General features: G+C 50.5%; 1 protein-coding gene across 7 annotated transcripts in view; it reads left to right on the top strand.

The window, feature by feature from the left end:
* DTNB (dystrobrevin beta) overlaps positions 1-12,526 on the top strand; it is a 156,937-nt gene that overhangs the window by 23,444 nt on the left and 120,967 nt on the right. For all 7 annotated transcript variants that reach the window (XM_071417192.1, XM_071417193.1, XM_071417188.1 and 4 more), the window contains 2 exons: positions 3,415-3,500; positions 10,362-10,516. In XM_071417192.1, the coding sequence (XP_071273293.1) occupies positions 3,415-3,500; positions 10,362-10,516 (241 nt within the window). The remainder of the gene's footprint in view (positions 1-3,414; positions 3,501-10,361; positions 10,517-12,526) is intronic.

Here is a 12,526-nt window from a genome sequence, read left to right as displayed (position 1 = left end):
TGGGAGCTCTGGGCTCAGGCTCTGCTGGTGCCTCCTGGGGGCTCAGTAAGTGCATGTGTTTTGTTGAATCTTGCTCACAAAGACCCTTTTGAAGCTCAGTTTGTCAGTTTGCATAAAGCTGATTCTCCTTTCTGGCTCAGGGTTCTGTCCAGGCATCTCCTCGTGCCCAGTTCTGTGTTTCTCTCCCAGCCTCTCCCTGCAGGGTTTGCTCTGCTCATCCTGAGCAGCAGCTGCAGCTCCTTTGCTGTGCTTGGCATTCCTTACTTTTGGTCTTGCCTTTCTCCCAATCAGCTTTTTATTTTATTTATTTATTTCAGTGGGATTTGGCTTCTGCTGCTGCCCCACACAGGGGATTTAGCCAGGGCAGTGCCCAGCACTGAGGGTGCCAAACACTTGTTCTGTTTGTGATGTCCAGACTTTGATCCTCTCCTGATGGGACAATTTCTTATTGCCACCAAAGAGAAGCTGGGTGTGTCCCTCAGAGAGTCCAGGCTTGAGCATTTTATTTTATTTTATTTTATTTTATTTTATTTTATTTTATTTTTATTTTATTTTTATTTTATTTTATTTTTATTTTATTTTTATTTTTATTCTGTTTATTTAATTTAATTTTATTTTATTTAATTTTATTTTATTTTTATTTATTTTATTTTATTTTTTAATTTTATTTTTATTTTATTTTTATTTTATTTTAATTTTATTTTAATTTTTATTCTGTTTGTTTTATTTCATTTTATTTTATTTCATTTTATTTTATTTTATTTTTATTTATTTTATTTTTATTTTATTTTATTTTATTTTATTTTATTTTATTTTATTTTATTTTATTTTATTTTATTTTATTTATTATTCTATTCTATTCCCTCACTGGGCAGGGAATAAAATAAACCAAAACCAGCACAAAGCTCAGAGCAGCTCCTGTGCCAGCAGAGTTTCTGTCCAAGCCTGCTTTGAAGTTAGTTAGGACAAGTTGTAAGGCTTGGCTGAGGGTTTGGTTACTGTCAGACAGCTCACCCTGAAAAATACAGGATTTCAACCCAGGAACAGCCACGTTTGGAGGAGCTGCCTCAGAAGATGGAGGCTTTGGTTAGAGGTGGGCTTTGTTCCCCTCTTTCCCCCAGCCCTGAGAGCTCTGCCTTGTCTGGACCCCCAGTAACAGCTGGATCCCAGTGTGGGACAGCAGCAACAGCTGGATCCCAGTGTGGGACAACAGCTGGATCCCAGTGTGGGACAGGAACAGCAGCTGGATCCCAGTGTGGGGCAGCAGCAACAGCTGGATCCCAGTGTGGGACAGGGACAGCAGCTGGATCCCAGTGTGGGACAGCAACAGCTGGATCCCAGTGTGGGACAGGGACAGCTGGATCCCAGTGTGGGGCAGCAGCAGCAGCTGGATCCCAGTGTGGGACAGGGACAGCAGCTGGATCCCAGTGTGGGACAGGGACAGCAGCTGGATCCCAGTGTGGGACAGGGACAGCAGCTGGGTGCCAGCCCATGGCAGGAGCTGCTCTGTGCCTCGCTGTGCCTGGGCTGGGGCAGAGCAGGGATGGAGCAGAGCAGGGCTCAGGCAGAGCTGGAATGGAGCAGAGCAGGGATGGAGCAGAGCAGGGATGGAGCAGAGCAGGGATGGAGCAGAGCAGGGATGGAGCAGAGCAGGGATGGAGCAGAGCAGGGATGGGGCAGAGCAGGAATGGAGCAGAGCAGTGCTCAGGCAGAGCAGGGATGGAGCAGAGCAGGGATGGGGCAGAGCAGGAATGGAGCAGAGCAGGGATGGAGCAGAGCAGGAATGGAGCAGAGCAGGGATGGAGCAGAGCAGGGATGGAGCAGAGCAGCGCTCCGGCAGAGCACAGCAGCGCTCCCTCAGGCTCCCTCTCCAGGCGCTCAGCAGCACGGCAGGCCGGCCTTTATAAAAATGCCCATCCCTGCTGCAATGCTCAGTCACAGCGTGCTCACAGAGGGTGCTGCTGGCACCATCAGAACCTTTAACATTCCCCTTGGCAGGTCCAGTCCCAGAACCCTGGAGTGGTTTGGGCGGGAAGGGAGCTCAGAGCCCCCCCAGTGCCACCCCTGCCATGGCAGGGACACCTCCCAGTGTGCCAGGGTGTGCCAGTGTCCAGCCTGGCCTTGGGCACTGCCAGGGATGCAGGAGCAGCCAAGGCTTCCCTGGGGTGCCACTGGATGAGCTCTGAGGTCCCTTCCAACCCAACCATTCTGGGTCCTGCTCCTCCAGGCCCTTGCCCAAAGCCCCTCTCAGCTCTCTCAGGGACTCCCTTCAGGGCATTTCTGCTTTTCCAGCTCTCCCCACACTCATCCTGTGCTTTCCCCATCTCTGTATTTTCCATGCCAGTCCAAATCCCCTCTCCAGCACGTTTAGTTACAGTTATTTGAAATGCTGGGAGTTGCTGGAGGTGGTGGCTGTTGTTGTTCCCATGATTTCTGGGGCACTGTGATTGTGTTCCCATGATTTCTGGGGCTCTGGGGAGGTGATTGTTGTTGTTATTCCCGTGATTTCTGGGGCTCTGGGGTGGTGGCTGTTGTTGTTCCCATGATTTCTGGGGCTCTGAGTATTTGTTGTTATTCCCATGATTTCTGGGGTGGCTGTTGTTGCTATTCCCATGATTTCTGGGGTGGCTGTTGTTGCTATTCCCATGATTTCTGGGGCTATGGGTTGTTATTGTTCCCACGATTTCTGTGATTCTGGGGTGGCTGTTGTTATTCCCATGGTTTCTGGAGCTCTGGGGAGGTGGCTGTTGTTATTCCCATGATTTCTGGGGAGGTTGTTGTTGTTGTTCCCATGATTTCTGGGGCTAGGGGTGGTTGTTGTTGTTATTCCCATCATTTCTGGGGCTGGGGGGTGGTTGATACTATTATTCCCATGGTTTCTGGAGCTCTGGGGAGGTTGCTGTTGTTATTCCCATGATTTCTGTGGTGGTTGTTATTGTTATTCCCATGGTTTCTGGAGCTCTGGGGAGGTTGCTGTTGTTATTCCCATGATTTCTGGGGCTGGGGGGTGGTTGTTGTTGTTGTTCCCATGGTTTCTGGAGCTCTGGGGAGGTTGCTGTTGTTATTCCCATGATTTCTGGGGCTGGGGGGTGGTTGTTGTTGTTATTCCCATCATTTCTGGGGCTGGGGGGTGGTTGTTGTTGTTATTCCCGTGATTTCTGGAGCTCTGGGGAGGTGGCTGTTGTTATTCCCATGTTTTCTGTGGTGGTTGTTGTTGTTCCCATGGTTTCTGGAGCTCTGGGGAGGTTGCTGTTGTTATTCCCATGATTTCTGGGGCTGGGGGGTGGTTGTTGTTGTTATTCCCATGATTTCTGGGGCTGGGGGGTGGTTGTCATTGTTGTTCCCATGGTTTCTGGGGCTCTGGGTGCTGCTGTTCCATCCCTGTGCAGTTCTCACAGGTGCCTTTCCCTGCAGTGAGGGCCATGGGAAGCTGACAGTGTTCTCAGTGAAAGCCATGCTGGCCACCATGTGTGGGGGGAAGATCCTGGACAAGCTCAGATGTGAGTACTCCTGAGGCATCCCACCCTTTATGGACTCTGTGCTTCCCTGGGTTTGCTGTATTCCATCCTGGAGGGTTTTATTTTGCTGATTTTGTGATCTTTACACTGAGCTGGAGCTGTGCAGAATTCCAGAGCCATTAAGGTGGGACAATCCCTCCCAGCCCATGCAGTCCCAGCTGTGCCCAGTCCCCACATTGTCCCCAGAGCACTGGGTGCCACATCCAGGGACACCTCCAGGGATGTTTGTTCCATGTTCCAGCTCCTGGTTATCCCAAGCCCAGGACTGAGGAGCCTTCCCAAGCCCATTCCTTCAACTTAAGCTCTTGAGCACTTCTTTAAATGGAGAACTTGAGGGCTGATTTTCAGTGGGAATGTCCCAATTGTCACCATTTCCCTGCTTTGAGGCTGCTGGAGGCTCCTGTGAATCTCCTGAGGCTCTCTGCACCTCCTCACTCTGTAATCCCAGCTGCTGAGGTAGAATCCCAGGATGGTTTGGCTTGGAAGGGACCTGGGGACACCTCCCAGTGTCCCAGGCTGCTCCCAGCCCTGTCCCTGGGCCCTGCTGTCCCCTGGGCTCAGTCAGATCCCTGGACAGGGCAGGATTCCTCCAGCTGCAGGGGAAAGTGGTGGTGGGAGAGTTCTGGGAAACCCTGAGCAGGATGGGGAAGTGCAAAGAGCTTCTCCTTCTCCTTCTCCTTCTCCTTCTCCTTCTCCTTCTCCTTCTCCTTCTCCTTCTCCTTCTCCTTCTCCTTCTTCTCCTTCTCCTTCTCCTTCTCCTTCTCCTTCTCCTTCTCCTTCTCCTTCTCCTTCTCCTTCTCCTTCTCCTTCTCCTTCTCCTTCTCCTCCTTCTCCTTCTCCTTCTCCTCCTTCTCCTTCTCCTTCTCCTTCTCCTTCTCCTTCCCCTTCCAGCTGCTCCTTCCCCATTCCAGCTGCTCCTTCCCCTTCAAGCTTCTTCTTCTCCTTCCAGCTGCTCCTTCCAGCTTCTCCTTCCCCTTCCAGCTGCTCCTTCCCCTTCCAGCTTCTCCTTCCCCCTCCACATGCTCCATCCCCATTTCAGCTGTTCCTTCTCCTTCCAGCTTCTCCTTCCTCCTTCCAGCTGCTCCTTCCCCTTCCAGCTGCTCCTTCCCCATTTCAGCTGCTCCTTCTCTTCCAGCTTCTCCTTCTCCTTCCCCTTCCAGCTGCTCCTTCCCCTTCCAGCTGCCCCTTCCCCTCCAGGACAGGAGCCCCAGGTTCCTGCAGTGATCAGTGGCAGATGGAGGAGCAGGGAGCAGCTCTGCTCTCCCCTCCCAGAGATGTGATGGGTGTCCCTGAGCCCCTGGCAGCTGCTGGAGCCCCTTGCAGGGCAGGCAGGTGCAGCAGAGGCTGTGAGAGCCCAGGGCTCTCGGGGAGGGGCTGTTCCTGCCCAGCCATCTGCTCTGGGGAGGAGCAGGGTTCCCTGCTCATCTCCCTGCCCCAGCTGCTCTGGATTCCTTCTGAGCATTGTGACTGTGCTGCTTGGCTTCCCCCTCTCTTTCCTGTTGGTTTTCTCAGCTTTTACAGAGGCACCTGAGAGCTGCTTTAAAAGATTTTATTCTATTATCAGTGTCAGAGATTTTATTCTATTAAGAATCATCTTATTCTATTAAGAATAAAATCTTAAAAAGATTTATTTAAAAATCTTATTCTATTAAGAATACAATCTTAAAAAGATTTTATTTTTTTATTTTAGAAAAAGATTTTTTTATTCTATTAAGAATAAAATCTTAAAAAGATTTTATTTTTTATTTTAGAAAAAGATTTTTTATTCTATTAAGAATAGAATCTTAAAAAGATTTTATTTTTTATTTTAGAAAAAGATTTTTTATTCTATTAAGAATAAAATCTTAAAAAGATTTTATTCTATTATCAGTGAGACACCAGAGATGTAAAACCCAATGTGATTCCATCAGAAGCCAACCCATTTCTTGGTTACAATACCTTAGAAATGTTTTTTAGCCTATTAGCTTTTGCTGCTATCACTTCTACCACCAATCACTTCTATTTCTTCTCCACATTCTCTTGCTGCAATGTATTTTTCATAGTTCTAATTCTATACAATATCCAGTCTTGTTTTGTTCTTCACAAATCCATTTCCCACATCTCTCCCTGGTTACTGATCCACATCACCCCAAAACCTCCTTGTCCAGAGGGATCCCAGGGCAGCCTCCCTTCCCTGAGCAGGCTGGAGCTCTCTGCAGATCCTGGGATTGTGTTTTTAATGTTTGCTCATCCCATGGTGGGGACAGGGCAGTGTCCTGAGAGTGTCCCCATGGCACAGAGGGACCGGGGCAGCCTCATGGGGCCCTTCCCTGGCTCTGGAATTTCCTGGGATGTGCTCCCTTGTGGGGCTGTGCAAGGCAGGGATCCCTGCTGAATTTGCCAGCAATTCCTACATGGGAAGAGATGAGAATCTTGAGTCCGTGTGTTAGAAGGCTTGATTTATTATTTTATGATATTTATTATATTAAAAGAAAATGATATATTAAAACTATACTAAAAGAATAGAAAAAAGGATTTCATCAGAAGGAAGGAAAGGAAAGGGAAAAGGAAAGGGGAAAGGAAAGGAAAAAGGAAAGGAAAGGAAAGGAAAGGAAAGGAAAGGAAAGGAAAGGAAAGGAAAGGAAAGGAAAGGAAAGGAAAGGGGAAAGGAAAGGGGAAAGGAAAGGGAAAAGGAAAAAGAAAGAAATCTTGTGACTGACCAGAGTCCAAGCCAGCTGGGCTGTGATTTGCCATAAATTAGAAACAACCACACGAGACCAATCCCAGCTGCACCTGTTGCATCCCACAGCAGCAGATAACCATGGGTTACATTTTGTTCCTGTTGCATCCCACAGCAGCAGATAACCATTGGTTACATTTTGTTCCTATTCCATCCCACAGCAGCAGATAACCATTGGTTATTTACATTTTGCTCCTGTTGCATTTCACAGCAGCAGATAACCATTGGTTATTTATATTTTGTTCTGTTCCATCCCACAGCAGCAGATAACCATTGGTTATTTACATTTTGTTCCTGTTGCATCCCACAGCAGCAGATAACCATTGGTTATTTATATTTTGTTCTGTTCCATCCCACAGCAGCAGATAACCATTGGTTATTTATATTTTGTTCTGTTCCATCCCACAGCAGCAGATAACCATTGGTTGCATTTTGTTCCTGAGGCCTCTCTCAAGAGGAAAGATCCTAAGGAAAGGATTTCTCACAAAACGTGTCTGTGTCAGATCCCAGGGTTTGTGGGGCTGGAAAATCCCTCCCAGCCCATCCAGCCCCAGCTGTGCCCAGTGCCCACCCTGTCCCCAGAGCCCTGAGTGCCACATCCAGGGCACCTCCAGGGATGGGCACTGCAAACCTCCAAGGCCTGGCCACCTTTTCCATGGGGAAATTCCTCCTGAGCCTGCCCTGGCCCAGCCTGAGGCTGTTCCCTCTCATCCTGTCACCAGCTGCCCTTTGAAAGGAAATCCTACTTTTTGTTTCTTTATTTTTATTTATTACATCCTGCTTTTTGGCGTTTCCAGTTTCACTGCCAATTCCCCACGTGGGAGTTTCCCACCTTGACCACAAACCCACTTTTTTCACTGCAAGACAAACATTGGTGGGGTTTGGAGGGGTTTTTAATGTCCCCTTGGCACAGCCTGGGCTGTTCTGTCTCATTTTCAGGTTTCCATACCTTGAATTTCTCTCTCTTTAGGATCACCTCACTGCCTGCTCAGCTCAGGTGAATGTCCTGAGCACACCCAGGAGGTTCCAGCCCATTTTAAACACAATTGTGTCCTGTCCCTGTTGTGTCCCACCCTGCCAGGCTCTTTGCAGACCTTCAGCTCCTGTGCAGGAGGATTCTGCTCCAGAGTGGATGAGGATTCTGGAATTTTGGCTCTCTAATTTTAGTTGTTCCCATTGGTTTCATTTTGTGTGCATTTTCATCCTGACTTTTTTTCCACAGTTCAGTTTCTAGGTTAAGTCTAATTTTTCTGGCTGGCTTGTTTTTCTAAAATACACAAATCCACCATTTTAAATATTTTTTTTTTATTTTTCCCCCCATTTCTCCTAATATTTTTTCTTTGATACCATTATTCAAGGGACCCTCAGTTCAAGCTGCTCTCTTCAGTCAGTGATACAAATTCCAGGTATCTTTATCCCTCTTAACTGAGGCATTGCAGGCTTCTTCCTGAGCTCATTCTTTCAGGAAATTGGGATAATTCCTCCAGTTTACTGGAAATGTGCCTTTCTGAAAGTGTCTTTTCTTCTGAAGCTGGTTTTGATCACTGAAATGAAGGTTATTTTCTGCCAGCTTGAGCTTTTTGATGTTTAATTACTGATGGTGCCCGAAATAACAGCAGGGAGGGCTCAGTGCCACGGAGGAGATCTGGGATCTGTCACATCCTGGGGAATTCTAGGCCATGTTTCCATTGGTGAATCCTCCCTCTGGAGCATCCCAGGCTCTGGGGGTGCCTCAGGGCCCAGCTGGCTGGGAGAGATCTCTGCAAGGAGGTTCTGGGTCCCAGGGCAGTTCTGCTTTCTGTCTGACATGGTTGTTCTGTTGTGCTCTCTGCATCCTGCCCCTGGGACCTTTCCTTGGGTCTGGAGCTCTGGGGAGGGCATCAGGGACCCCCAGGGCTCAGCAGAAGCAGAAACAGGGAGTGGGGCACCTGTAGCACCTCTGTCCCCTCCTTCCATCCTTACAAACATCAGGGAATGTCTGCTCAGCCCCTTTTTGCTCTCAGGAGCACGTTTGTCCCCACAGAGCTGCTTAAAAAGTGTGAACTCCTCTCAGCACAAATGTTCTCAGTCCCAGAAGGGTTTGGGCTGGAAGGGACCTTAAATCCCACTCCAATTAAATCCCACCCCAATTAAATCCCACCCCATTAAATCCCACCCCAATTAAATCCCACCCCAATTAAATCCCACCCCATTCCACCCCTGCCATGGCAGGGACACCTCCCACTGTCCCAGGGTGTCCCAGTGTCCAGCCTGGCCTTGGGCACTGCCAGGGATCCAGGCTGGGCACCCTGTGCCAGGGCCTGCCCACCCTGCCAGGGCACAATTCCCAATTCCCAAAATCTCAGATCCACACTGGGATGTGATTCCCCCTCCCTGTTCTGGCCTTATTCTCCAGCAGTGCAGGACAGCCTGGGAGCCCGGCCCTCAGGGGCACAGGGTGGGTGCCTGAAAGCTGGGCCAGCTCCCTCAAGCTGGGTGATTATCAGCCCTTTAGTGATATCAGCTCCCTTGGGATCTCAGCTCTTGCTTGCTAAGGCAGGGAGCCCCTGGCTGAGGCTGCAGCAGACACCAGAGAGGAGAAGGAGAGGTCCTGGTGGCTCCACAGCGCTGGTTTTACTGGGGGAGTCTGTGAAGGGTCCCAGCCCCAGCTCTCCTTCTGTCAATTGGGCTAAAGCAGGCCCCTTTATAGGGTTATGGGGGATCCAGACTTGGCCAACAGTAAGGGTTAAGTGACAAAGCCTATAGGGTTCCAGAGATAAGCTTTGGGGTGGGGGTCAGGGACACAGGAACTTATGTTGCTGTCTCAGCAGTGCCATTGTTCGATCCTCATGGGGTTTACTACAGGTGCCCTCAGCCTGCAGGGGCTCCTGGTGAAGCTGGGCAGGGAATGGAGCCCCAGGAGGGGCTGAGGGAGCTGGGCAGGGAATGGAGCCCCAGGAAGGGCTGAGGGAGCTGGGCAGGGAATGGAGCCCCAGGAGGGGCTGAGGGAGCTGGGCAGGGGCTCAGCCTGGAGCAAAGGAGGCTCAGGGGGCCCTTGTGGCTCTGCACAAGTCCCTGCCAGGAGGGCACAGCCAGGGGGGGTCGGGCTCTGCTCCCAGGGGACAGGGACAGGACAAGGGGAAATGGCCTCAGGCTGGGCCAGGGCAGGCTCAGGGTGGACACCAGGAGGAATTTCTGCATGGAAAGGGGGCTCAGGCCTTGGCAGGGGCTGCCCAGGGGGGTGTGGGGTGCCCATCCCTGCAGGTGTCACCTGGATGTGGCACTGAGTGCCCTGGGCCTTGGGCACAGGTTGGGATTTTCCAGTCCCAGGGGTCCTGGGCTGCGGTGCCCCTGCCATCCCCTGTGCCCTCAGTGTGCATTTCCCTGGAGCTCTGCCAGCTCTGGCACTGCCACAGCTGTGTTCCACCCTGGAGGGTTCTGTAGGTTCAGGTTCCAGCTGTGTTCCACCCTGGAGTTCTCCTGCTCTGCTCCCTCTCTGTCCCAGCTGGTGCAGGGCAGGAGCTTCCCCTGCACTGGTGGGATGGGATGGGATCCATGGGATGGGATGGGATCCATGGGATGGGATGGGATGGGATAATGAGTTGGGATAATGGGTTGGGATGGGATGGGATCCATGAGATGAGATGGGATGGGATGGGATGGAATCCATGGGATGGGGTGGGATGGGATCCATGCTATGAGATAATGGGATGGGATGGGATGGGATCCATGGTATGGGATGGGATAATGGGATAGGATCCATGCTATGGGATAATGGGATGGGATGAGATGGGGTCCATGGGATGGGATGAGATGGAATCCATGGGATGGCATGGCATGGCATGGGATGATGGGATGGGATGGGATGGGATGGGATGGGATGGGATGGGATGGATGGGATCCATGGGATGGGATGGGATCTGTGGGATGGGATGGCATGGGATGGGATGGGATGGGATGGGATGGGATGGGATGGGATGGGATGGATGGGATCCATGGGATGGAGGAAGCAGGGCTTGGGATCCCTGACCTGGGTCATTCCTGCCCTGCTCCAAGCCCAGCTCAGGGAAAGCCCTCGGGGTGCACGTGGGAGCCGTTCCCGCAGTGACCCCATATTGATGGGGGTTTATTGTATTTCCTTACAGATATTTTCTCTCAGATCTCAGATTCCAACGGGCTGCTGGTGTTCCCCAAGTTTGAGCAGTTCCTGCGGGAGGTGCTGAAGCTGCCCACGGCTGTGTTCGAGGGGCCCTCCTTCGGCTACACCGAGCACTCGCTGCGCACCTGCTTCCCACAGCAGGTCAGGGACGGCATGTGGGACTGGGGTTTGGGGATTTGGGGTCTGGGATTGGGAATTTGGGGTTTGGGGATTTGGGATTTGGGGTGTGGGATTGGGGATTTGGGGATTTGGGGTCTGGGATTGGGAATTTGGGGATTTGGGGTTTGGGGTCTGGGGTTTGGGATTTGGGGTCTGGGATTGGGGATTTGGGGTGTGGGATTGGGGATTTGGGGTTTGGGGTGTGGGATTTGGGGTTTGGGGATTTGGGGTTTGGGGTCTGGGATTGGGGGTCTGGGATCGGGTATTTGGGGTTTGGGGATTTGGGGTCTGGGATTTGGGGGTTTGGGGTCTGGGGTTTGGGATTTGGGGTCTGGGATTTGGGGTCTGAGATCGGGGATTTGGGGTTTGGGATTTGGGGTTTGGGGTCTGGGATTGGGGATTTGGGGTCTGGGGTTGGGGATTTGGGATCGGGGATTGGGAATTTGGGGTCTGAGATTGGGGATTTGGGGTTTGGGATTTGGGGTCTGGGATTGGGAATTTGGGTTTCAGGGTTTGGGATTTGGGTTTCAGGGTTGGGGATTTGGGGTCAGGGATTGGAGATTTAGGGTCTGGGATTGGGGATTTGGGATTGGGGGTCTGGGATTTGGGGTGTGGGATTTGGAGTCTGGGATTGGGGATTGGGGGTCTAGGATTTGAGGATTTGGGATTGGGCATTTGGGGCATTGGGGTCAGGGATTGGGTATTTGGGGATTGGGAGTCTGGGACTGGGGTCTGGGATTGGAGATTTGGGGACCAGAGATTGGAGATTTGGGGTGTGGGATTTGGGGATTTGGGGTCTGGGTTCAGGGTTCAGGGACTGGGGGATTGGGGATTTGGGGTCTGGCATTGGAGGTCTGGGATTTGGGATCAGGGATTGAGGGTCTGGGATTTGGGATGGGGATTTGAGGGCTGGGATTTGGGGGTCTGGGACTGGGGATCTGGGGTTTGAGATTTGGGGTCAAGGATTCAGGATTGGGGATTTGGGATTGGGCGTCTAGGATTTGGGATCAGGAATTCGGGATCGGGGGTCTGGGATTTGGGATCTGGGGTCTGGGATTTGGTGTCTGGGATCGGGGATTGGGGATCTGGGATTCTGTATTTGTGATTTAGGATTTTCAATAAGGGATCAGGGGTCTGGGACCAGCCAGGATCAGGGATCTGGGGTCTGGGATTGGGGATCTGGGATCTGGGATTGGGGATCAGGGATTTGGGATTCAGGATTTTCAATCAGGGATTTGGGATCTGGGCTCTGGGATTCAGGATATGGGATGTGGGATTCAGGATTTGGGATGAGAGATTTGGGATTCAGGATTTGGGATTCCCAAGGCATCAGGGCTGGGGTCACTGCGGTTCCCTGCACAACCCAAGCACTTTGAAACAGTCCACAATAAGCAACTGAAGGATTTTCTGTCATTTCAGTTGATTCCCCTCCTTGCAGGGCCTCCCCTGTTCCCCATCAGAACACCAGGAATGTCTCATTCCTTTCCCAAAACACAAACCATGCCATTTTCACTATTTCCCCTTGGTCTTTCAAAGCTTTTTCACTGTGTTTGGACAATTAGTTTAACAAGTCACTTCCAGGATCTGTTCAAAAAAAACACCTTTGTGCACCAGTTTATTTTTAAATCCGTTGCAGTTGTAGTTCAATTGTTCCAATGATTTGTTTCTCATTTGAGGTAATATAAATAATATAACTAATCCTAAAATCAACTGTAAGCATGAACTTGATTGATCTTAGGCCTAAAATTAAATGTTTAGACGCTGGGCATGATGATGCTCCAGCAGAAACATTTCTGCAGCATTTGATGTAAAATTTATGGTGACTAAATATAAGTTAATTAGCAATTAGCATGTTTGGAATATGGCACAGTAGGAAGCAGCCTTTGATTTCAGAATCAATGAGGCTCCAGATTTACATCTGATATTGGGAATTAGGAATTGTTCCCTGGCAGGGTGGGCAGGCCCTGGCACAGCTGGGGCCCACCCTGGATC

The sequence above is a fragment of the Agelaius tricolor genome, unplaced genomic scaffold, assembly GCF_023055355.1.
Source record: "Agelaius tricolor isolate 1412-34295 unplaced genomic scaffold, bAgeTri1.0.p SCAF_68, whole genome shotgun sequence".
Lineage (NCBI taxonomy): Eukaryota > Metazoa > Chordata > Aves > Passeriformes > Icteridae > Agelaius > Agelaius tricolor.
This window is presented reverse-complemented; position numbering and strand designations above follow the sequence as displayed.